Below are 22,307 nucleotides of genomic sequence, written 5' to 3' on the forward strand. Positions count from 1 at the left end.
TTTTTTTTTTTGGTACATCGGCTGCTCATCCTACTTTAGTGTAGGTTGGGTGCAGGAGGGACCCCTGATGAGTTCAAAGAATTTTCTTGGGATGCTGAGCCGCAAAAGTATCAATTCAATTTGCGGCCGCATAAGTAGTAATCCAATCCGTGGCTCAGTTTGCCTCCCAGTAGACAAGCACAATTTTAAAGGCGTTGTATCTTTTCATCATCTGTCGGATGTCGTGGAGTAGAGGGCTCACATCCCCCTTCACTCCTCTCGTATCTAATCAATCACCGAGGCCGAGGCTTCCTCCAGGATGATGAGCTCTGCACTCAGTCTCCGGCTTGCAAAGAATATGCCCTCTCAAGCTGCCCCGAGCTCTTGCCCATAATGTGCCATATATTACACACTTATGGTAAAGTTTCCACGTCTACAAAAGTCTTCATTAATGCACAGTTTTTTCTTGATATCAGCCATTATTTGAAGCAAATGAAGGTTTTTTTTGTGTGGATAATATGTGATTTTAAAGAATAAGTGTGCTTCAATTCAGTATGCTTCTTCAAACAAGCTGTCATGACTTTAGAACGGACAACTTTCGACCTCCCAAATAACATTTGTTACTTTCTTGATCTAACCATCTTGATGTTTTACTAAGGTCGATATTTGAAATTTCTTGGTTGGGTTGGTAACCAACATGTACCGTACCCAAAGGGTTAAAATATGCTGAATCCGACCGGTCGGTATGGTTTCAATTTTGGACCAGACCAACTCCATCAGGCCTTTATTTTTGTTTCAATTCAGGTAATAGAATGGGCAAATCGCTTTGCAGATCGACAGATGATCACTTCTCGTATATTCATGGTCCACATGTTTGCACCAATTCTTTTCCTTGATCTTTCTCATTTTAATGTAAGTAATTGAAACAAAATATTGGAAACATTTTCTTTGGTCAAAGAGGACAACAAACTCATATTCCTCTCATATATTCATATGCCATAGGTGACCCAATGTACACAGAAAACCAAGTTCATGCTTAAGATTTTTTTTTTTTTTTTAAGTTTTTTTGCATGAATACTTTCTTAAATATCGAATTTTGCATGAATATCCTTCCAAATTAATATTTGCATATATATCCTCTTAAGACATTTATTTTGCTATTCTATTTTTTTTATTCTTATTTTTGCATATATATCCATGCCATCTAATGTTAAAAAATTAACGGTTTCAAATTAAGATAACTAAAATACTTTTAATGGATAAATGTGCAAAAAGAAACATTTATAAGATGATCGAAATAATGGACAAAAAAATAATTTTAAAATTCTATTTTATTTTTAATTAAAATAAATATAGTTTTATTAACGGTGTTAGAAGAAACTATTATATTAGAAACATTTGTGCAGAAATAGTATTTTATAAGGGTACGAAAAAAAACATAAATTTTAAGAATTAAAATTTTTAGAAGAGAATTCATGCAAAAAAAAAAAAAAAAAATCTCCTACCATTTTGATAAAACAGTGCATGATTGAGATCACCTCCTTCTCCTCTCCCCTCCGTTCTTGGTTCGCGTTACCTTTCAATCCCACATCCACCCTGTATCACTTCATATAGAGAAATAGATTTGGGACATTCCCTCTCCACATTGGATGACCTAAAGAGGCCTTCCTTTTTAGCTTCATAAAGGGGAACTGGGGAAGGGAGGACTGAGCTTTGAAAAGTGCTGCAATAGGATCAGAGTCTCAACATATTGAAATAGTTGTGTACTATGTACTTCGTCGTTTCGCTTCGCTCCTATATATATAGGAAGGGGCCCTCCTGCTGAGCTCGCACCAAGAGAGAGTTCTCATCTTTTGGACCTGCTCCACTGTAGTTTATGTAAGAGAGAGAGAGATATGAAGATACTACAGTTTATCTTAGGTACTCATAGGTCAAGTCATTTTGTTTGGCTTCTCTTCTAGAGTCGGGAGGGTAAAAAAAGACTCACAGAGCGTGGAACACAACTCCTTAACTTCATTACGACAAGGCAGACGGCGTAGGGTAGGAAAAGGGGGAGAGAGAGAGAGCATTAGAGCCTATTCAATAAAGTTCACAATAAAGTTTGGGGTATGTAGGTTTTCTTCACAACATTAGAGCCTATTCTATCACTGATATTTCTTCTTTTCCAACATGAAGAGAAAAAGGAGAGAAAAGAAGAAGGCAGGCCCCTCATTTTAACTGTAATGCACGTTCCACACACACACACACACACACACACACACACACACACAGAGGTCTTGGATATTTATAGGGTTTTAGTACTGTATTATGTCTATGTTATAAGAGTGTTGAGTTTAGCTTCTTTGGCATCCTAAGAGGGGAAATACTTGCACTGAAAACAAACAGTAGAATAAAAAGTTTGACTCCTAACCGCTGACTCCACAAGAACAAGTAGAGATGTGTGAGAGAATCCCAGCACCACCTCCCACTGCCATTGTTGATGCTCCAAGTACTACCCCAAGTACCCCCATCCGAAGGGTTGTCATGGCTCACGGTCCCATTATAGTTGGTGCAGGCCCCTCAGGCCTCGCGGTGGCCGCCTCCCTCCGCCGCTTGTCGGTGCCCTCCGTCATCCTCGAGAGGTCGGACGGCATTGCCGACCTCTGGCGCCACCGCACCTACGACCGCCTCTCCCTCCACCTCCCCAAAGCCTTTTGCCAGCTCCCCCACCTCCCATTCCCTTCCCACTTCCCCACTTACCCCTCCAAGGCCGACTTCCTCCGCTACCTCCACTCCTACGCCCGCCACTTCTCCCTTCACCCCATCTTTGGTTGCACCGTCGTCGCCACCCGCTTCGACGCCGCCGAGTCCCTCTGGCGAGTCACCACCGTCTCCGACCTCTCTCTCCAATCAAACTCACCATCACAGCTGAGTGACTCGCTCTCCGAGTCAAGCCACTCTACGTCGGAGCCGGGAGAGTTGGAGGTGGTGGAGTACGTTTCCCCATGGCTGGTGGTGGCCACCGGAGAGAATGCGGAGCCTGTGGTGCCCGAGTTGAAAGGAATAGAGGAGTTCAAGGGGAGTGTGCTGCACTCTAGCGAGTATAAGAGTGGGAAGGAGTACAAGGGAAAGAGAGTGTTGGTTGTGGGATGTGGGAATTCTGGGATGGAGATGTGCTTGGATTTGTGCGAGTCAGGTGCAATGCCCTTCCTGTCCGTGAGGAGTGGGGTAATCTCTCCTTTAATTCCTCTGCTCATTTTGTTTTCATCTCCTCACTGTTCTGAGCTTAGAGCAAACTTTTTTCTGCTTCTTGTTAAGCTGCATTATATATCTAGATATATATTTTTCTTTTTGGCACATGGGTCTTTTCATTGAATCAAATGAAGTTTTTTAATATGCTACATGAGGCTATTTTTGAATATCTGGCTTTTCTTAAGTTTGTTAATGGAGTCCTCCATTCCAATTGGATTTTATCATCTTGATTTGGTCTTTAATGTTTTATACATTATTCAATTCTATTGAAAACAGGTTCATGTGCTGCCAAGGGAGATGTTTGGGACCTCTACATTTGGGCTAGCAATGAAGCTGCTGAAATGCTTGCCAGTGAGGTTGGTTGATAGGTTTTTGTTAATGGTGGCCAGGATGGTGATTGGTAACACTGAGAAGTATGGGCTAAAAAGGCCAGAGGTGGGACCTTTAGAGCTCAAGAATACAACTGGCAAGACCCCTGTCTTGGATGTGGGAGCCCTGTCCCTGATCAAAAAAGGAAGGATCCAGGTATCTTCTTTCACTTTAATGCAATATATGTAGTTTCCCTTCTTCTTCTTCTTCTTAAAAAAAAAAAAAAAAAAAAAAAATCCAAGCCAGTAACATGTTAATCTGTCATGATTCTTGAAGTCTTCCATGCATTTATTATTTCACATTTGTTTCTTTTTTTGTTACCTTTTTCCCTTTGGTTTGATTAATGGGATCTCTTTTACAAAGCATGCCCAAATCCCAATTCCAAAAGTCTACCAAACGCCTTTTCACTCCGCCTCATTTAACATTTTCTTATGTTTATTTCTTTTTTTACTATGTCCTCTTCAACTGTTTCTGTGCCATTCACAAAAAAAAATTAAATGCATCTGTGTATATACTCATTTTTATGATATATATGATAAAACGTAGTTTCTTCCAAACTCATTATTCTCCAGTCCTTTCTTTGTAAACTTTCCATCCGGTCTTTTTCTCTGTTTTCTAATTACAAAACAGAATAATACGTACTAGAAAATGCATCTCTCTCTCTCTCTCTCTCTCTCTCTCTCTCTCAGCCAAGTTTTTTACCATCTCTTGGATCTACTCTGTTTTGTCATAATAGTTACTCTGCTCTCCCTGCTGGCAGATAGTACCAGAAGTGGAGTCCCTAACAAGCAATGGAGCAAAGTTTGTAGATGAAAGAGAGGAGGAGTTTGACTCTGTGGTCTTTGCAACTGGCTATAGGAGCAATGTCCCCACCTGGCTCAATGTAAGCCCCCTTTACAATGATTCAGAACCCCTCGTACTGCATCTTAGTAGATTAGTTGTTTGAGTTCTATATAACTTAGTCAGGAGCATGACCTCCATTTTCTTTTTGTTTTCCTCCTTTTGCTTTTTTGTTGGGAGGCAGTTACCTTAGAGAAAACACTTACTCAGTAAAGTGAATATTGGTTTTGTATTAAGTTTAGGTTATAGAAAATAGTTACTCATTAAAATAGATAGTTGTTTTCAAATGCAGGACACTGATTTTTTCTCAGATGATGGCAAGCCCAAGACTCCATTCCCCCATGGGTGGAAAGGGGAGGATGGACTCTACTGTGTAGGATTCACAGGGAGAGGACTCCTTGGCGCCAGTGCTGATGCCATCAGGACTGCTCTTGATATAGCTGAAAGCTGGAAAAATTATCCAGAAAGCAGGAATTTTATTCTCCAAAACACACCCCCAAGGACAAGCAAGTAGTGTCAAGTGAGCAAGGAGAACTGAAGAGGAGAGTTTAAGAGAATCCCAAAAGCTCATAGTTTTGGATGTTGGCTTCTGAGGGAACTATGTGGAGACCCTCTTGCTTTACTTCTCTGTACATGACACAAATTTTCCACAGGATCTTCTGTCTCACACATACAAAAGGTTAAAAGAGAGCAGTGGTTAGTCCCATACTGCCAATGTCTGTGTTGCCTTTGTGTGCCTCTGTGTCTTGGCCTTTCTCTGCCCCTTGTGCTGTCTTTTCTCTTTCCATCTCCCCAGCCCCCATAGAGAGAGAGGGAGAGAGAGAGAGCGAGAGAGAGAGTCCCTGCTCCCCAAATTCCAATTGCTTTGGTAGTGCACATCATGGCTCTGAGGTGGTTTTCTTGTCTCCATTCATGTAGGTACTAATGTACTGTATAAGAGGCAGGCCAAGCCCAAACACTACTTGCACTTCACATGACTCCATGATATCTCACAGCCTCAAACTTACCAGACCAATGATGATAGCAGTAATATAAAAGAAGTCACTCATAAGTCACATGATTTTTAGAATAATATATAATTGGATAGGGGATCTCAACTTCTCACAGTTATGTTGTGGAGAGGGGGTGGACCACTCTCATGATGGTTAGCTTTTGAGGGATACAACCCTCCCTCAAAGAGCTTCAAATCAAATGGATTGGTACATGATTGGGACCTGATTTTTCATTAGATTCTTCTTAGATCACTAGGTACTTTGAATGAGGAGAAAGTAAACACAGCATTCACTTATTGCTGGTTGGCCAAGAACAGAGTATCAAATTCTCATGTTCATGGATCATTTTGTTGGGTACCAAGTACATGGCTAAAATTAAAATATCGAGCTTAATGACAGGCTAGTAACTCAGGTTTCTACTATAGAGAGAGAGAGAGAGAATCTTGAACTTCTGAAGTGTGCTACAAGGGATGCATGCTCTCCAACTCCCTGAAATTCTACTACTGAGACAATGAAACTCAGGTCCATTGGTTGTCATCTCTCTCAACACATGAGCTAACTACTATGTCGATGCATGTACATATGGCTATGTGATGTTATGGCAGCATGCGTAGGGCTTGCATGGCCCATTCACAAAGTGCTTGGACTATCAAGTACCAATTTATGAGCATATAGCCTTATCCGCCATGGTAACACTTTTATAGTCTTATTAGTGTCCAGTTGGAAGAGAGATTTCATAGGTCAGAAGAAGGCATTCCAACCAGTTTTTGCCACTTTTGTACCGCAGAATCCTAGATAGCGGCCCTGCCGTCCATCTCGAAGTTGGACGGCTCTTATTCATTTTGCAATACGATGAGGCATTGTTAGTATGATATACGGTGCGGTGATAAAGAAGAGCCACCCATCTCTGAGATGGATGACATCTTCTTCTCTCAGATGAAGTTCCAACCGTACTTCTCAACAGAAAGAAATCTATGAGTAATATAATCCACCTCAAAGGGACATGAAGGTACATGAAGGTACAATAGGACTCTCTTCTACATCTAAGCATGGGAAAAGAATATGATCTCTTGGGCAAACTGATCATGGACAACTTTTTGATTGCTAGGGTGGTAGTCCGGAAATCCCTTTGTATGGACTAAATTTGAGGTCCTTAACAAAATTATGTTATCATCAAATAAGATTAAAGAGAATCATGTGCAACTCTAGAAACATAGGCTTAGGTATTCACGAGGCATCTGGATCCATGCCTGTAAATGTTCAGTTAACCAAGAGGTCTTGGGTTACATATTTTCTTCAGGACTGACACTAGGCTAGCTAAGTGTAACAGTTACAAGCAAGGCAGGCGTTGGACCAAGTCTTGGCACTGAGGACAAGCCTCTAACTAGTCTGTGCTGGTTCTATTGATGGTACCAATGTTTATTTGCAAAAATAAGGAGGCTACTCTTTTATGGCCAAACGAGCAATACCCTGTAGCATTTTCCTACTTCAAATCTACCGGCTCCCTCGTTAGGAGGTTGTCATTTAAGATTAAGTATGTTTCCAGGTCTCTAACCCCGAAAAGAGTAGTTTTCATTTAAGTAGAATTTATGGCATGGTGATCAAGGAGAAATTATATCCTACACGGTATGCACCATATGGCCGTGTATGTCCTTAATCACATGCGCTCGTTTCTGTAGCAGGAATGAAGCTCACGAGAATGAGCGGCTGTGATTGGCTGCGTGCACGGCCATGTGGTGCATGCCATGGTGCGATCAAGAGTATCATAGAATTTTAGAACTATGAACATGGGTTGGAAAATTATTCAGAGCATCATACAAGCAAAGAAAAAGAGTATGGACAATTAGGTTAGATATCCACATTATGAGAGTAGTTGCGGCAAACTAGGTTACAGAATACAAATCTCACCCTCCTCCAAGCATTTGGCTTAAAAATAAATTTCATATCATTTATTTGAAATGATTAGTGATGTCTTCATTGTTACTTAAAAAACAGAAGGAAAAATAAGGTCTAACCACTAGATTGCTACCATTTTACATTTAGTCTCTACTGACAAAAAAAAAATCCTGGTCCTTAGTTTTGATAACAATTTTGTATATGCATTCCATTTCATTTAGAATTCATGTGACAGAGAAAAATTAAAAACAAAATAAAATTGTACAAGTGATATGTAACCATCATTTCATCCTGCTCATTGATCATAGTTAAGTACAAGTTGCCAATGAGTGAAGCAATAAAAGATGAGAGTTACAAGTTAGTTGTGTCAGCTTTGTGGGAGACTTTTGTTATCTAAACATATTGTGAAACATAACTCTCATACAATTAAGTTGGCTTCTAAACAACTAGCACTTTACCTTTAGTCCATCAGTAAGATGAGTCTTGTGTACATAGTTAAGCCTGCCCCTATACATAGTTATAACTATTTTGCACACATTTGCAAAGATATAAACAGTTAAATGTAAATAGCCACACTAAAATCTAGCAACGGCTATAAAGTTTTCAATGAATGGTTAAATGAGAGTTAATTTAGAAGGCAAAAGCTCAATTACCCCTATAAATAAATTATTGCTCATTTAATAAATAAAACATCCAAAACTTCCTTAATATGTTACAAAATAGTTATTTATCTGCTAGTCAGAATGCACATGTGAATGCAGATGGATACTAGAATTTTATATTTGAAATAATTTAACTAATTTTAAATTATAAAAACATCTAAAAATAATTAATTTATGATTAGGTGCAAGATGAATGTAAATGAAGTATCAAAAGTAACAACTCTAAACTATCAAAGTCATACTAAACCAGCAAAAGGCCATCCAATGGCAAGCTTTAGACTATTAAAATAAATTAACAATCCACTATTCACCTCAAAAATAGGGCTAATCCAATAGTGGCCAATGGTCAAGGCATCGTTAGAAGTTTCTAAGTTTGAGGAAAGCTTTCTTGAAAATCAAATCCATCTAAAATTATTGGATGGATCGTTTATTACCATCCAAAGAATTGACAATTAAGTCTAAATCAAGAGAGATGACCAGAAGATCCAATGGTGTGATGTTCATTGTTAGAATGCATCTGATGACAACACAACTGTCGATCGAATCCTTCTAATAGTGTCATTCTCCCCATTCAAAGCCCTAGTTAAATCCTAGAAAGTTAGCCCCCTTGGCTTCCAAAGCTCCTTGAGATTGAGTGTATTGCTTTGCCCTAACATTTCTTTTAAGAATACGGGTGGGATTGCTACCACCAAGATTTGAAACCTGGACCTCCCATCTACAAATGCCAAGAAGTTGGGAAAAGGGTGGCTGGCTCTCGGCCTAATATTTTTAATAGCTACAATATTTACTATTTCAATGAGAAAAAGAGGAATGTTTCAAATGCCAATTGTTGTTAGTTTCCTGAATTTTTAAAGTTTACACAAGAATGCCTTTGACATAGTCACATGTACACAATTGCATTGTACTCACTAGGCATTTATTTTATGAGATTGAGATAATTAATTAAAATGATTCATTTACATATTTTAGAATTATAATTCCTTATTGCTGAAAAAGGTACATTAAATATGCATATATCAATAAGCAGTCATGTTTCTAGAAACTCCAAATATGCAATATACGTTATGTTCTTGTTTTGTATTCACACAAAATAGTTTGTAATTTTTCTTAAATTTTGAATATCTTATTATTGATATAGCAATTGGATCGACGATTCATTGATTGGATCACTGACTCACTAATCCATTTTTCTAGTAGTTTTGATACATGATACTACTTAGCTAATGCGCACCAAATATGTAATAAATATAAAGTGCAGGAGAACAGCCTTTTGATCATCAAATTTGAATATACTAAATAAATTGTTTTGCAATATTCAAGGGTTGAATTCTAGATCCCCTCCAAGGGTATGCTCTCATGAGGTATTAATAACTACCCAACAAATAATTGTTGGCTAGTACAATATTACGACATCAAAAGAAAAACTCACAAAAACAACATAAATGTTGGCCAAAAAACAACAATCTAAACTGTCAGTAAAATTACGGGAGCAAGTACAATGGTACACTTAACAAGCTAGCTAAAATTTTGTCATTGCTAGCACCGCCCAACCCATCTTAAAGTGTCCCTCAAACTGAATTGCATCAGTTCTTTAATTTGCATTAATCCGTACTTTAAAGTCTCATGAGCATGAATCTCTAGGCAATGCTACGCTGCCTCGTAAATCTCGCTCAACATAGTACTACACCTTTCACTTTACCATTTTATTAATTTAAAAGAGACAAATGGAATTCCAACAAAGCACGTTATTGTTTATTTTTTGACAAGTGATAGTTTTTAAGTCATTGTAGTATTGCAGTGCAAATCTCTTCTAAATTTAGAATAAAATTAAAAAATCGAAATACTCATCCGACATATTTAGTTTGTGATTGAAATCAAAATTAGGATCGAAATAACATTTAAATATTAGATAAGATTTTGAATTGAATTTAAAAAAATAAAATATTTCTATTTTTTTCTAAAATAAAAATAAAAATAAAATACATCATTTTTTTTATTTTTTTTGGTCAAAAAAAAAGGAGGGGAGGGGGAGGGGTAAAACCCCACCCGCGTAGCAGCCTCCATTAGGCCTCCTTCCACTAGGAAATGTTCGATGCGGGTTATAAGTTTCCTCGTGCCCTCTCCAACCCATGGAAAACCCCACTGGGCCATCCACGTGTGAGTACGTCACCTCAGCTTACTTATGGAAGGAAAGCATATCCACACAGAGCCATCCGGGCGTGGGGCATGCGGTCCTCTGATCGCGCGTTTCGAATCCGGACAACTCGAATGGAATCCAAGCCTTCTTACCACCAGGCTACCACCTTGGTGGCATACATTATTTTTTTCAAAGCTCAACTCCCTTTCATCAAATACTAACAATGGGGAAACTTAAACCTTATTTCTATTGAGAATAACGTAATATAAAACAAATGATCTTTTTAAAAGATCCTCAGGGGTCACGAGTAATGGGGAATTGCAAAACCCCACCTGAAATTAAATGCTAAAAATGATAAAGTTTGTCTTCTCCATCCTAAACTTTGCACCGTACCCTGCTCGACACGCGGTGCCACCCCAAGCCTGTTCCTTTGTGGGACCGCCCCATCCCCTACCCTGGTGAATATTCCTCTCTCTCTCCCTCTCTCTCCCTCTCTCTGTCCGGGATAAAGTATAAACCGACCGCCAATGTAGAGCCCAAACATGAGCTGGAAGGGAGAACTTTCTCAGAATTCAGAAAGGAGAAAGAGTGGGGGAAAGAGAGAGAGCAGAAGAGGTTCACGTGAGATTTGAGAAGACGGGGAGAGACAGTTCGGTGCAACTGTGTAAGAGCCTACGAGGTGACTGTACCCTTCTTCGTTCCCATATCTCTCTCCTTCCTCCCTCTCTCTCTCTCTCTCTCTCTTTCTTCTTTCTAATCTCTTTTGCATGGTACTGATATGGCATGTGGTCTCTGCTGCATGCTCCAGTGGCCAGACGTGGTAAGAAAAAGATTAATAAAAGATCGAGTGAGCTTGGAAGAGAGCCTGCAGGAGAGATTACTTCACACCTCACGCTACCGTCTCCCTTCTTATCCCCTTCAAAACCGTACCCCAGTCGCTTGCCCGGCCGGCCTTGTGTGGCCTCCCAATCCCCATCATATCTTCATCATCACAGCTTTCAATCCCAAGTCCTTTCGTCGTGCCCTCTTGGATCAAGGTACCACTGATCCATGTCATGTCAAAGCATGTGACAAGAATTTTCTCCTCACCTCGAACCTTTGGCAAAAGAAAGGAGACTAATTTGTGAGAGTTTAGTACACCTCACTTTTTTTTTTTTTTTGGTGGTAGATTAGTACATCTGTCATTGCATAGGGCTTTGTCTACGTGCTCATTTTTTCACCACTTCATAAGACCCGTAATGCACACTTGTCGATGTTACTTCTTAACTGACATGGCAAAGTTGGATAGGTGTAAATAAAGGTGAGTTTTTGTCTTCATTTTGCATTATCCACACGCATCAATTTCATGATAGGGTGCTCAAAAGTCATTGCCAAAACAAATTAATTGAACTAAAACTACTAATAAAAAAGTAAATATAATATTCCCCATGTTAAAATCCTGTAGGTTGCAAATTTCCTCCACTTTATATTAAACTCAAATGCTAGCGGAAAAAAAAAAAAAGAGAAAAGATATCATACAAGCATGTATTAGATCTCATAATCTTATGCATAAAAAAATTTATAAAAAAGTAATCTTACTTTTCTTTCCGGTAGACAACAAGTCACATTACTTAATTATTTATAAAAAATTATAACTTGGATTATATTTGACCTCATTTTGGTAGTTGATTCATCTATGACACAATTGAATTGAATGTGCCATCAAAAAGGTACGATAAGATTTAAGATTTTTTTTTTTCCTTCCAAAACAATATTGATATAAAGAGAGGCAATGGAGAGGATGTCATTGCATGGCTTCCAGATGACTGTTGATGAGATAAGTCCAGCGCATTCTGGCAGCTCTACAATTCCCCATGAGACACCCCCACCGAGGGGTTATCTCAGCAACGAGCGGGCCCCACCTCCTCCTTCCGCGCCTGACGGCGTCAGGGACGGGGATGACGTCAAAGCCCAGGCCGCGGGATCCTCCGTCAGTGATCCAGAACCATGCGAACGAGACTGACGTCATCATCACGGAAGATTGGGCTGTCGCGTCCAGAATCTTTTAGGTTTTCTTTTCTCTCTTTTTTATTTTTGCGGTCTTTAAAGCTTTTTTATCTTGAAAATTTTTCGTTGTTGCCGTCCAATTTCTTCTGCCAACGTGTCGTTTACTGCCGCAGCGAAAGCATTTGCTCAGCGGGACGGGTCAACGTCGGGATTCTCTGACTCTGGCTCTGATTTCCCCACGGTCTGACCTCCCCTCAGAACTTTGACTGCTGGGCCCACCACCTTCTCGCTCTCCTCTCTTTCCCTCTCATATCAGAGAGAGAGAGAGAGAGAGGAGAGAGAGTGTGGGAGATGCCTGTGTTGTTCCATCTATGTGATGGGCCAACTCCGATGGGACCAAGGCAAGAACAGATGATTCCAACTGTCATTTGATTGGAATCATCTGTTCTTGTTTTTTTCTTTTTGATATCTCCCGTTCCCTTTCTCTATGTAAAAAGTTGGCCATGTCTTGCTGCATGCATGGTGTCTAGTTTTGGTTTGAAAACAAGAACGGTTGCCATGTGTTGTAACGGTCAACATAATGTTTTGGATGACCTTGGTCATCCCCGTGTTCTATATGCATATAAGTGAAGACATGGATGGCTGCATGTGTCATTAATATTTGGTGGGGAGCAGTATGAGTAACAACATTTTTCTTGTGAAGGTCGTGCTTGGTCTACAAAGTTTCTTCAGTTTTTTTTTTGTAAAATTTAAGAATTAAGCGAAAAAAAACAAACAGAGTTGGATTGCTACTTTTCTCTTCTTAATATGCCCATTTTCTAAGTTATTATCTTGGAGATGATGAATCATGATCAGTTGAATCTGACTAGAGATGATATGGCTGCTGCTACTAATTTCTTTATTTTTATTGTGTAAACTGGTTTTCTTTCATTTGATCAAAATATTTATGATGTCATCATTTTGCTAATTTTCATTGTTTTGCAAGTGTCATCGCCAAAGGCAGTCGAACTTGTAGTAGATGCTTACAGGATTTGCTTTATGAAGTTTTTGTTTATTAGAGTAGAACTTTTTCAACCATTTTACTTGATAAAAATTAGAGTAGAACTTGGCGTAACTATAAGGACTCCTCAAGAGAGTGGAAAATTGAGTTTGCCTTATAACAAGATATGCAACATAACTTAATGGTGACATGAATGAGCTAGTTTGCTCTACCTAGGCCCGTAAAAGGAATAATTATTCTATGAAGGGCCCTCTATAGTGAGTTATATAAAGAATTTTTTATATGATGCCACTTGTAGGGCTGTCAAACAAGCCAGTTGCTCATAAGCTAGCTCGAGTTCAACTTACTTTGGTTAACAAATGAGCATGCTTGACTTTATTTACCTCACTTATAAGTATATAAATAATCTATATATGATATATTATTTTAATTATTATTATTATTTATATAAAATATTTTTGTATCTATTTAATATAAATTACTATAGATTTTTTAGGAATGACAGCAAGTTGGATATAGGTTAGATAAGCTAACATCTGTATTCATCCTACAATTTCAAACCTGTACCCAAACCTGCACAACATCTGCCTCGAGGTAGGGCTTACTACACAAAAAAAGAAAATTTCCGATTCTTATTTGCCGACGCTTATTCCAAGTGTCGGCAAAAAATTTTTTCCGTCAACATTTGCCAACGCTTTTTAAAAGCGTCGGCTAATGACGACACTTAAAAGCGTCGTCGAAGTTAATATGTAATTGACGATACTTTTAACGACGCTTTTTAGCGTCATTAAATAACGACGCTTAAAAGTGTCGTTAAAAGCATCGTCGGAAAACAAAAAACCACCTCATTTTAGTCCCACATCGGCGGATCTGAAAAAAAATAATTGTTTATATAGCCAAACCCAACCACTCCGCACGGATAGAATGAAGGTACCGATCGGAGAGGTTATTTGTATTTCTGAATGGAGGAGAAGATGCAGACAACAAATGGTAATTTTCTTGGCAAATGGTAATTCGCGACGCTTTAAAGCGTCGGTAAAAAGCGACGCTTTTAAAAGTGTCGGAAAATATTTTTTCCACTGTAGCATAGACGACGCTTTACCAACGCTTTGGAAAACGTCGGGATGGTTTCTACCGACGCTTAAAAACGTTGCTAATAGCCAACAAAAGCGTCGCTAATGTCCAAGTTTCTTGTAATGGCGGGGCGGGTTAGCAAGAGGAAGAGGGGCAAGGAGTGAGAGATAAGGATTGGATGAGGAGAGGAAGGAGCCGAAAGAAGTCTCTTGTCTCTATCTATGGCGAGTCTTTGCATAGTGTCGAGGTGGCGGCCATGGAAAGGCTTCCAAAGATTTGCACAGGTAATGGCTGTCATAACCATTAAATTTATCAATAATTATTTGAGGAAAGTCTACTACAACAGAATTTGCTTCTAAGGAGTAAACTATGTTGTCTGTGGCTAATAAATATGCATATGTGTATATTACTTAATTATTTTTCTTAGGTTTCAACTGATCACTGCATCAAATGTTGGACCAAAAAAGACAGCTCAAGAACTTTTGTGGTTTAAAAGTATCAGACTTGTATATGCTAATCTCTTTTATGGTACATAGAGTAATACTCCGTTGATAACCATTAAGGATTCTTGGATTGATGACCTAAGAAATTTTGGGGACATCTGGCTTGGAAAATGTGAAAGCATGAAGGTTGGGCTCTTTGAATGTTGACCATAGATTTCTTCACCTAACCTTCATCAGTAAGCATGTGGACTCTCCAACTCCTTTGGTTTGCAAGGCACGGGCAGTGATGCCATCCCGCTTGGGAGGCGGACGGCGAATTGGAATCGCAAAATCCAAGGACGTCCGTGGGGTAAGCCCACCATTAGAAGAGGTTGCTGACCATCTCAGGGTATTACGCCACCTTTGGCTCAAACCAACCTTAGTTGTAAACTGAGTCTTTGGATGTTCAATCATCTCATCTGCATTCTTTTCTTGATTTCCTTTGTCTTTTTATCTTGTCTTGGATCTTTCTTCTATAATATAATACAGGTATTCTTTTATTTCGACTCTTGTTTTCGCATACAAAATAGCATAGAGCATACGAATGAGACTAGAGATGCATTTGACTCATGCCCGATATATTATTATAAAAAGATTTCCGTGGGTAAATATCACATTGTTAATTAAAGGTTTATAAGATGCTTAAGGTAGCTATTCAATATATATAAAATACCAAAAGTATTATGTGTTTTTTTGCAAGCGTAGAAAATAGTATATAGCACCTTTTAAAGGATTATATGTAGGAGCATATGTAACAGCAAAAAATGCTACGTTACATGAGGCTGCATTCTACTCATGGAAGGCCGCTCAAAGAGTGACTACAATTTGAGAAATTATATTCTACAAGGCATGCACCATGTGACGGTGCACTATACTAATCACAAGCATTTATTCATTCATCAAGCGCTCATCTCGATGCACTGTCACAGGAATAAATGCTTGTGATAAACGTGGTGCACCATCATTTGGTGCATGCTGTGTAGGATATAATTTTTTCTATAATTTAATCCAAATTTTACTTGTTGAGTGGATGCGAGTTCAACGAAACAAGGCAATTAGCTAATTAATCGGTAGACAAAGACACATTACGGAGTAATAAGCATATTATATGTGCTCATGTTGGAAAGGCGTGCATGCGGTTGTGCATGCATGCCTTGTTTTCTTTATTTAAGAATACATATTATGTAAGGTTAGGGAAGGTATGAAAATATCGAGAAAACGATCGGTTTGATTATCCGGCTTCCCTCGAACGAGGCTACACCACTATCCGCAACGGGTTGCAAGACTCCAGCTTCAAATCATTGCGGTTTGAAAATAGTGATCGTAACATCTTGGTATCAGAGCCAGGCATGGTCGACGATCAGATCAGCCGCATCGAGGTAGAGCTTAGCAACCTCTCTTCTACTCAGGAGCAAAGTTGTTTCGAGATCCAGGAGATGTTTGCCGCCCTAACGATCCGCCTCGATCAACTTACTCCTTTGCATCCCTCCGACCATGGCGAGACCTCTGCTGGTCATTCTAACGGCCAACCTTCGGCCGAATTCTCTCCGGGGGGATGCTCCATTGTACCGCAACTCACCAAGCTGGAGTTTTCCCACTACGATGGCAAGGAGGATCCCACGAGCTTTGTATGTCGGGTAGATCAATTCTTCGAGTTTCAGAACATCTAGCCCAATGATCAAGTGGCTCTCGCCACTTATCATTTGGATGGTGACGCCCAATTGTGGTACCAAATTGCAAAGAGAGAAGGCCACATTTGCACATGTGCTACACTTACAGCCGGTCTCCATGCTCGGTTTGGTCCCATCCAATTTGAGGACTTCTTCGGCGATCTCACTAAGCTGCAACAACAAGGAAGTGTCTGGGACTATCAAACTTAATTTGAGAGGCTACTCACTCGGGCAGGCACCTTAATTCAACAGCAACAAATCGGGTGCTTCACCAGTGGACTTAAGGAGTCCATCCAAGTGGAGGTGTAAGCCTTACAGCCTGCGTCCTTCACGGCTGCCATTGGCCTTGCAAGGCTATATCAGGCTTGGGTCCTGGCCGCCAAAAAATGGCCCACCAACTTTGGCCAAACCCGACCCCTTGTTAAAGAAGGGACAGAACGCAGCCCTGCTCCTACGACACTTGTTCATAGGTTTTCAACCGCCGAGATCGAAGAACGCCGACAAAAAGGGCTGTGCTTTCATTATGACGGCAAGTATGGTCCCCGTCACAATCAAGTATGTAAGAAGCTCTTCATCATGGAGGCTTGCTGGCGAAACGAGAATGATGACGAAGGAACAATTGAGTGCTCTATCGAACATTTCAAGGACTCTTCGGCCATCTCTCTTCACGCCATGACAGGGGCCCACGCTCTCCAAACCATGAGGGTGATGGGTAAGGTCATCAGTCATACGGTCACTATTCTTGTTGACTCAGGCAACACACACAACTTCCTAAAGGAAGAGTTAGCCACACGGGTGGGGTTAAAACCCATCCTCTGTAGAAATTTAGAAGTCCAGGTTGCCAACGGAGAGAGGTTATCCTGTGTGGATAAATGTTCTAAGGTATCCATGCATCTCTAAGGTGTACCGCTCATAGTAGACTTCTTCCTTCTTCCCTTAGAAGGCTATGAAGTCATATTGGGAGCACATTGGCTGCAAACATTGGGGCCGATCCTATGGGATTTCTCCAAACTCCAAATGCAGTTCAATACGGAAAATGCAAGGGTATGCCTACATGTTTATCTAATCCAAACTCTAAGTTTGTGAATGCAACAGAAATTCATCGAGAGTCCCGCCGGTGAAAGGAAGCCATGGCCATCCAGTTACACGCCATGGATGGGGTACCCACAGTAATGAAAGTCACGTCCATAGATCCATGCCTACTTGCTCTTCTGGAGACATTCATAGATGTCTTTGAAAAGCCTACCGGCCTACCACCCCAATTGGCCAATGACCATAGCATTCCTCTCCTACCAGGTAGTGCACCGGTTAGTGTTCACCCTTATCGATATCCACATTTTCAAAAGGCGAAAATCAAGAAGATGATCATGAAACTATTGTTGTCCGAAGTCATCCGCCCCAGCAACAGCCCATACTCATCCCCGGTTCTACTTGTAAAAAACATGACGGATCTTGGCGACTATGCATCGACTATCAAGCCTTGAACAAAATCACGATCAAAAACAAGTTTCCCATTATGGTGATCGATGAGTTGTTGGACGAGCTGCATGGATCTGAGATTTTTACCAAACTCGATCTATGATCTGGATATCACCAAATTCGGGTCCAACCTGAAGATGTGCAAAAGACGGCTTTTCGAACTCACCACGGGCATTATAAATTTTTGGTCATGCCGTTTGGCCTAAGCAATGATCCATCAACTTTCCAATCCCTGATGAATGAGGTATTGCAATCATTTTTACGCAAATTTGTATTGGTATTCTTCGATGGCATTTTAATTTACAGCCGCACGATGGAAGACCATCTCAATCACTTGGATCTGGTATTCTCTACATTACGGGCCCATCAACTATTCGTCAAGAGGGAGAAGTGTATATTCGGCCAAGCCCAGGTGCTATATCTCGGCCACGTCATCAACAAAGAGGGTGTGCACATCTACTAGGAGAAAATCAAGGCAATGCTCAAATGGCCAAAACCCGTTACAATCAAATCTCTTCAGGGATTCCTAGGCCTAATGGGATATTATCGTAAATTCATCCAGAATTATGGTAATATTGCAGGACCCCTAACCGATGTGCTTAAAAGAATAATTTCTCTTGGTCCCCAGCTGCCACAGAAGCCTTCGAGAGGTTGAAAAATGCCATGACTTCAGCTCCAGTGCTTGGCCTCCCTAACTTCTCCTAACCTTTCGAGGTGAAATGTGATGCTAGCGGATCCGGTGTAGGGGTGGTTTTATAACAACAAGGTTGATCGATCGCCTTCTTCAGTCAAGCCCTACATGGGCACAACTTGGAGCTCTCCACCTATGACAAGGAGATGCTCGCCATCAAGAAATGGCGCCCCTACCTTCTAAGCCGGCCCTTCATCATCAAAACTGATCAGAAAAGTCTCAAGTACCTATGGGATCAGTGCATCTCCATTAACACTCAACATCATTGGCTCTCCAAGCTCATCGGGTATGATTTCATCATTGAGTATAAAAAAGGGTGTTGAAAATAAGGTTGCCGATGCTCTCTCTTGACGAGATCATGGTGACCTCCAAGCATTCTCCCAACCGGGACCTCGCTGACTCAAACCCATCCAAGTTGAAGTTGCAGCTGACCCTACCTTGCAAAATTTGATCAAGCTCATTGATGAAGGTGAAGCAGTGGGGCCGTGGCGCCATGCTGAGGGAATCTTGTTCTTCAAGGACCGGATATACCTCATCCCTACTTCTGATCTCATCCCCGCTATCATGAAAAAAATTCCATGACTCTACTTATGAAGGATTTCACAGCGTATTCGCTCGATTTTTTATTGGAAGGGCATGCGCAACATGGTGCGCGAGTTCATTCGAGATTGTGACACATGCCAATAACACAAATCTCAAAACCTTGCACCCGTGGGTCTACTACAACCTCTTTCCATTCCCACATAGGTATGGGCTCACATCTCCATGGATTTGTGGATGGGCTTTCAACATCCAGGAGGAAGAAAGTCATCTTGGTGGTGGTTGACTGACTGTCCAAATATGTACACTTCGTACCCCTATCTCATCCCTACACAGCGATCAAGGTGGCGCAAGTATTTTTTGAACACATCTTTAAGCTACATGGAATGCCGGAGAGCATTGTTTGCGACCGAGATCCAACTTTTATAGGTACATTTTGGACTAATTTGTTCAAATTACAGGGGATGTATTTCAACTTCAATTTGGCCTATCATCCCTAAACCGACGGCCAAATGGAAGTCGTAAACTGCACTCTTGAAATGTTCCTCAGATGCATCACTTTGGAAAAGCCAAAAGAATGGAGTACATGGTTGCCATGGGTTGAATATATATACAACACCTCTTTTCACAATGCAATCCTTTAAAGTTGTGTATGGCCGGCCACCTCCTATGTTGTTATCTTATGTATCGGGTACCACAATGATCGTGGCCGTTGATCAAACACTCTGGGCTCGAGATGAGATGTTGAAAGTGATACGTCATCGGCTACATCTCAGTCAAAATCGGATGAAGCAAGTTTATGACAAACACCACCATGAAGTTGAGTTTTCGGTGGGGGATTGGGTCTATTTAAAGAAACAACCATACTGACAGGCAAGTATGTCCCAGTCTACTAGTCAAAAGCTATCTTCGAAGTTTTTTGGGCCTTATCAAATCATTCAAAAAATTAGCCCGGTCGCCTATAAGCTCGCCATGCTCGCTGATAGCAAGGTTCAACCCATGTTTCATGTTTCTCTCCTAAAACAGCGAATTGGTCTCAAGAAAATTGTTCAAGCCCAGCCTCCCAACGAAGATATGATCGATGAACAAGTTTTCCTTGAGGATAAGGAAGTTCTCGGCGTGGAGGGATGATACATGCATGGGTGTAACGTGAGATATCTCGGGTGACGTGTGGATCGAGGTGCCCCATGTGCTTCATATTTTGTTGAAGTTCTATTATGCTGTTACTTGATCAAGTAAGGGTCCTACTCTGTTGGTTAGTCTTTCTAATCTTTAACGTTAGTTGTAACCTCTCCTAACGGATAAGAGAATGTGGGTTGGGTGTAACGTACATGCGGTTGTGCATGCATGCCTTTAGCTTTAGCGTTTATTGTAACCTCTCCTAAAGGATAGGAGAAGGTGGATTGGGTGTAATGTGCATGCGGTTGTGCATGCAAACCTTGTTTCTTTTATTTAAGAATTCATGTTATGTAAGGTTGGGGAAGGTATGAAAATATCCAAAAAATGATCGCTTTGATCATCCTTGGAGATCCGGCTTCTCTCGAATGAGGCTACCTCTTTTTCTCTTCTTTTTATCCACCCCTATCCACAACGGGTCGCAAGACTCATAACAGTTCTAAATCATTGCGGTCTGAAGATAGTGATCGTAACAGTAAGTCTCTTCGAGAATTTCTTGTGAAGTAATCCTTGATTGACTCTTAGCCCCTCCTCTGTTGGAAAAAGGGTTGGCCTTGGCTAGCTCCCTATTTTGAAAATGTCCCCATGAAATCTAACTTAATCAGGTAAGATATCCCATCTTGTGTTGTGGGGTGGCACCTATTTTTAGGTATGTGCCTTGGAAATAAAGATAGCCTATCTTGCTACTACAAGTCAAAGCCATTCTGTACTTTAAGGGGGTGTTTGATCACAAAACAAAAAGTAAGTAGGGATATCCTCCAAATTAGGAGGATATCATTCCAAATTCTTGTTTAACACCTTAGAATATCTGCTTACACTGTGGCGGGGTTATCTCCCATCAAGGTACAAGCCTAGAACCAAAATGGGAGAATAGACTTGTATTATGAAATAACTTAATCCTATTTCCTTCAGGGCTCGTTTGGTTCGTGGAAAAAGAAGGGGGGAAAGTGTGGTCAACGAAAAAGTAATGAGATGCTTCTTGTTTGGTTGGAGTTTTCAAAAGAGAGAAATAGAAAAGTTGTATTCATATGAGAATATGATTCCCACATTTTATGGAAAAGTCTTTTTCATAAGAAAAATGAAAAAGTTACTATCCCATGAGGCGAAAATCACTCCATCTTTATTTTTTTCCAAAAAGGCCCTTCAGCATTAAATAGGCATTAAATACCTAATTTTTATTAAAGGTATAATAGGAATTACACATAACTTTTGCAGAAAAATGGATAGTTAACCAAACATAAGCACTTTGGAAATCTGTCACTTTTCCATGTTTAACCAAATATGCCAAAAGTACATTTTCAGATATTCTTTTCTTAGAATTCTTTTTCCTAGGAATCATATTCTTAGGAGGAAAAATGCTTCCCACGAACCAAAAGAGCTCTTAATTACTATTTTATCTTTATCCACTATAAATATTCAAAAAATAGAGAGGGCAATGTAGTCTTTGCAAAAAAAAAAATCAAAACTACTGTAAAGATCAATACACATTAAATGCAGCTTATTCCCTCCATATATTTCCTCCACTATGTCATTAACCAAATAGCAAAATATGCTATTTTGCAGAATAGGCCAATCCCTTCAACAATGCAAGGGATATCTCTTCCAACACCTGTACCACCACCAAACAACATTTAAAGCAAAGAGGAAAAAAAACTTCCTATGATAATTTTTAAAAGAGCGAATCATGTGAACCGCGGTATTAAAACCATGGGTAAGGTGTGCAGCCTCCTGTTCGATTTATCCAAGTGTCATAAAAGCTCAAACTTAGGACTTGTACTATTTTTTGAGGAACCGCGCCGTTCTGTACGTCTTTACTCTCATATTAGGTGCGTATGGGGCGGCAGTTGGTACTTTAAATTAGAATAATGATCTCAAATTACAATATTTTGTGCAGCCTCCCTGGGTGAGAATATGGGTGAGATAGTAGTCTGATAGTAAGAGGGCTTAAACTCTATCCGAATTGTTCGAGTTTGAAATGTGCAAGCGTTGAAGACCGTATGCCCCATGCCTGCATGGCTCTGTGTGGATATGCTTTCCTTCTATTAGTACTGAGGTGGCACTGGGGTAACATACTCATATGTGGATGGCCTAGTGGAGTTTTCC

At 40.3% G+C, this 22,307-nt stretch overlaps 1 protein-coding gene across 1 annotated transcript; it reads left to right on the forward strand.

The window, feature by feature from the left end:
- Nucleotides 1-2,415: 2,415 nt before the first annotated feature.
- LOC103720204 (indole-3-pyruvate monooxygenase YUCCA8-like) lies at nucleotides 2,416-4,933 on the forward strand. The gene is made up of 4 exons (XM_017845955.1): nucleotides 2,416-3,186; nucleotides 3,487-3,735; nucleotides 4,340-4,462; nucleotides 4,712-4,933. The coding sequence occupies exons 1-4, from the start codon at nucleotides 2,416-2,418 to the stop codon at nucleotides 4,931-4,933; spliced, it is 1,365 nt and encodes a 454-aa protein (XP_017701444.1).
- Nucleotides 4,934-22,307: the final 17,374 nt, after the last annotated feature.

Source organism: Phoenix dactylifera, chromosome 8 (assembly GCF_009389715.1).
Source record: "Phoenix dactylifera cultivar Barhee BC4 chromosome 8, palm_55x_up_171113_PBpolish2nd_filt_p, whole genome shotgun sequence".
NCBI lineage: Eukaryota > Viridiplantae > Streptophyta > Magnoliopsida > Arecales > Arecaceae > Phoenix > Phoenix dactylifera.

What these genes read in the sequence shown, in the direction of transcription:
- LOC103720204 (XM_017845955.1), top strand. Translation starts at nt 2,416, where the DNA reads ATGTGTGAGAGAATCCCAGCACCACCTCCCACTGCCATTGTTGATGCT. An exon ending in TCCTGTCCGTGAGGAGTGGG is followed by an intron (nt 3,187 to 3,486) that starts GTAATCTCTCCT and finishes TATTGAAAACAG; the next exon opens with GTTCATGTGCTGCCAAGGGA. An exon ending in ATGTCCCCACCTGGCTCAAT is followed by an intron (nt 4,463 to 4,711) that starts GTAAGCCCCCTT and finishes TTTCAAATGCAG; the next exon opens with GACACTGATTTTTTCTCAGA.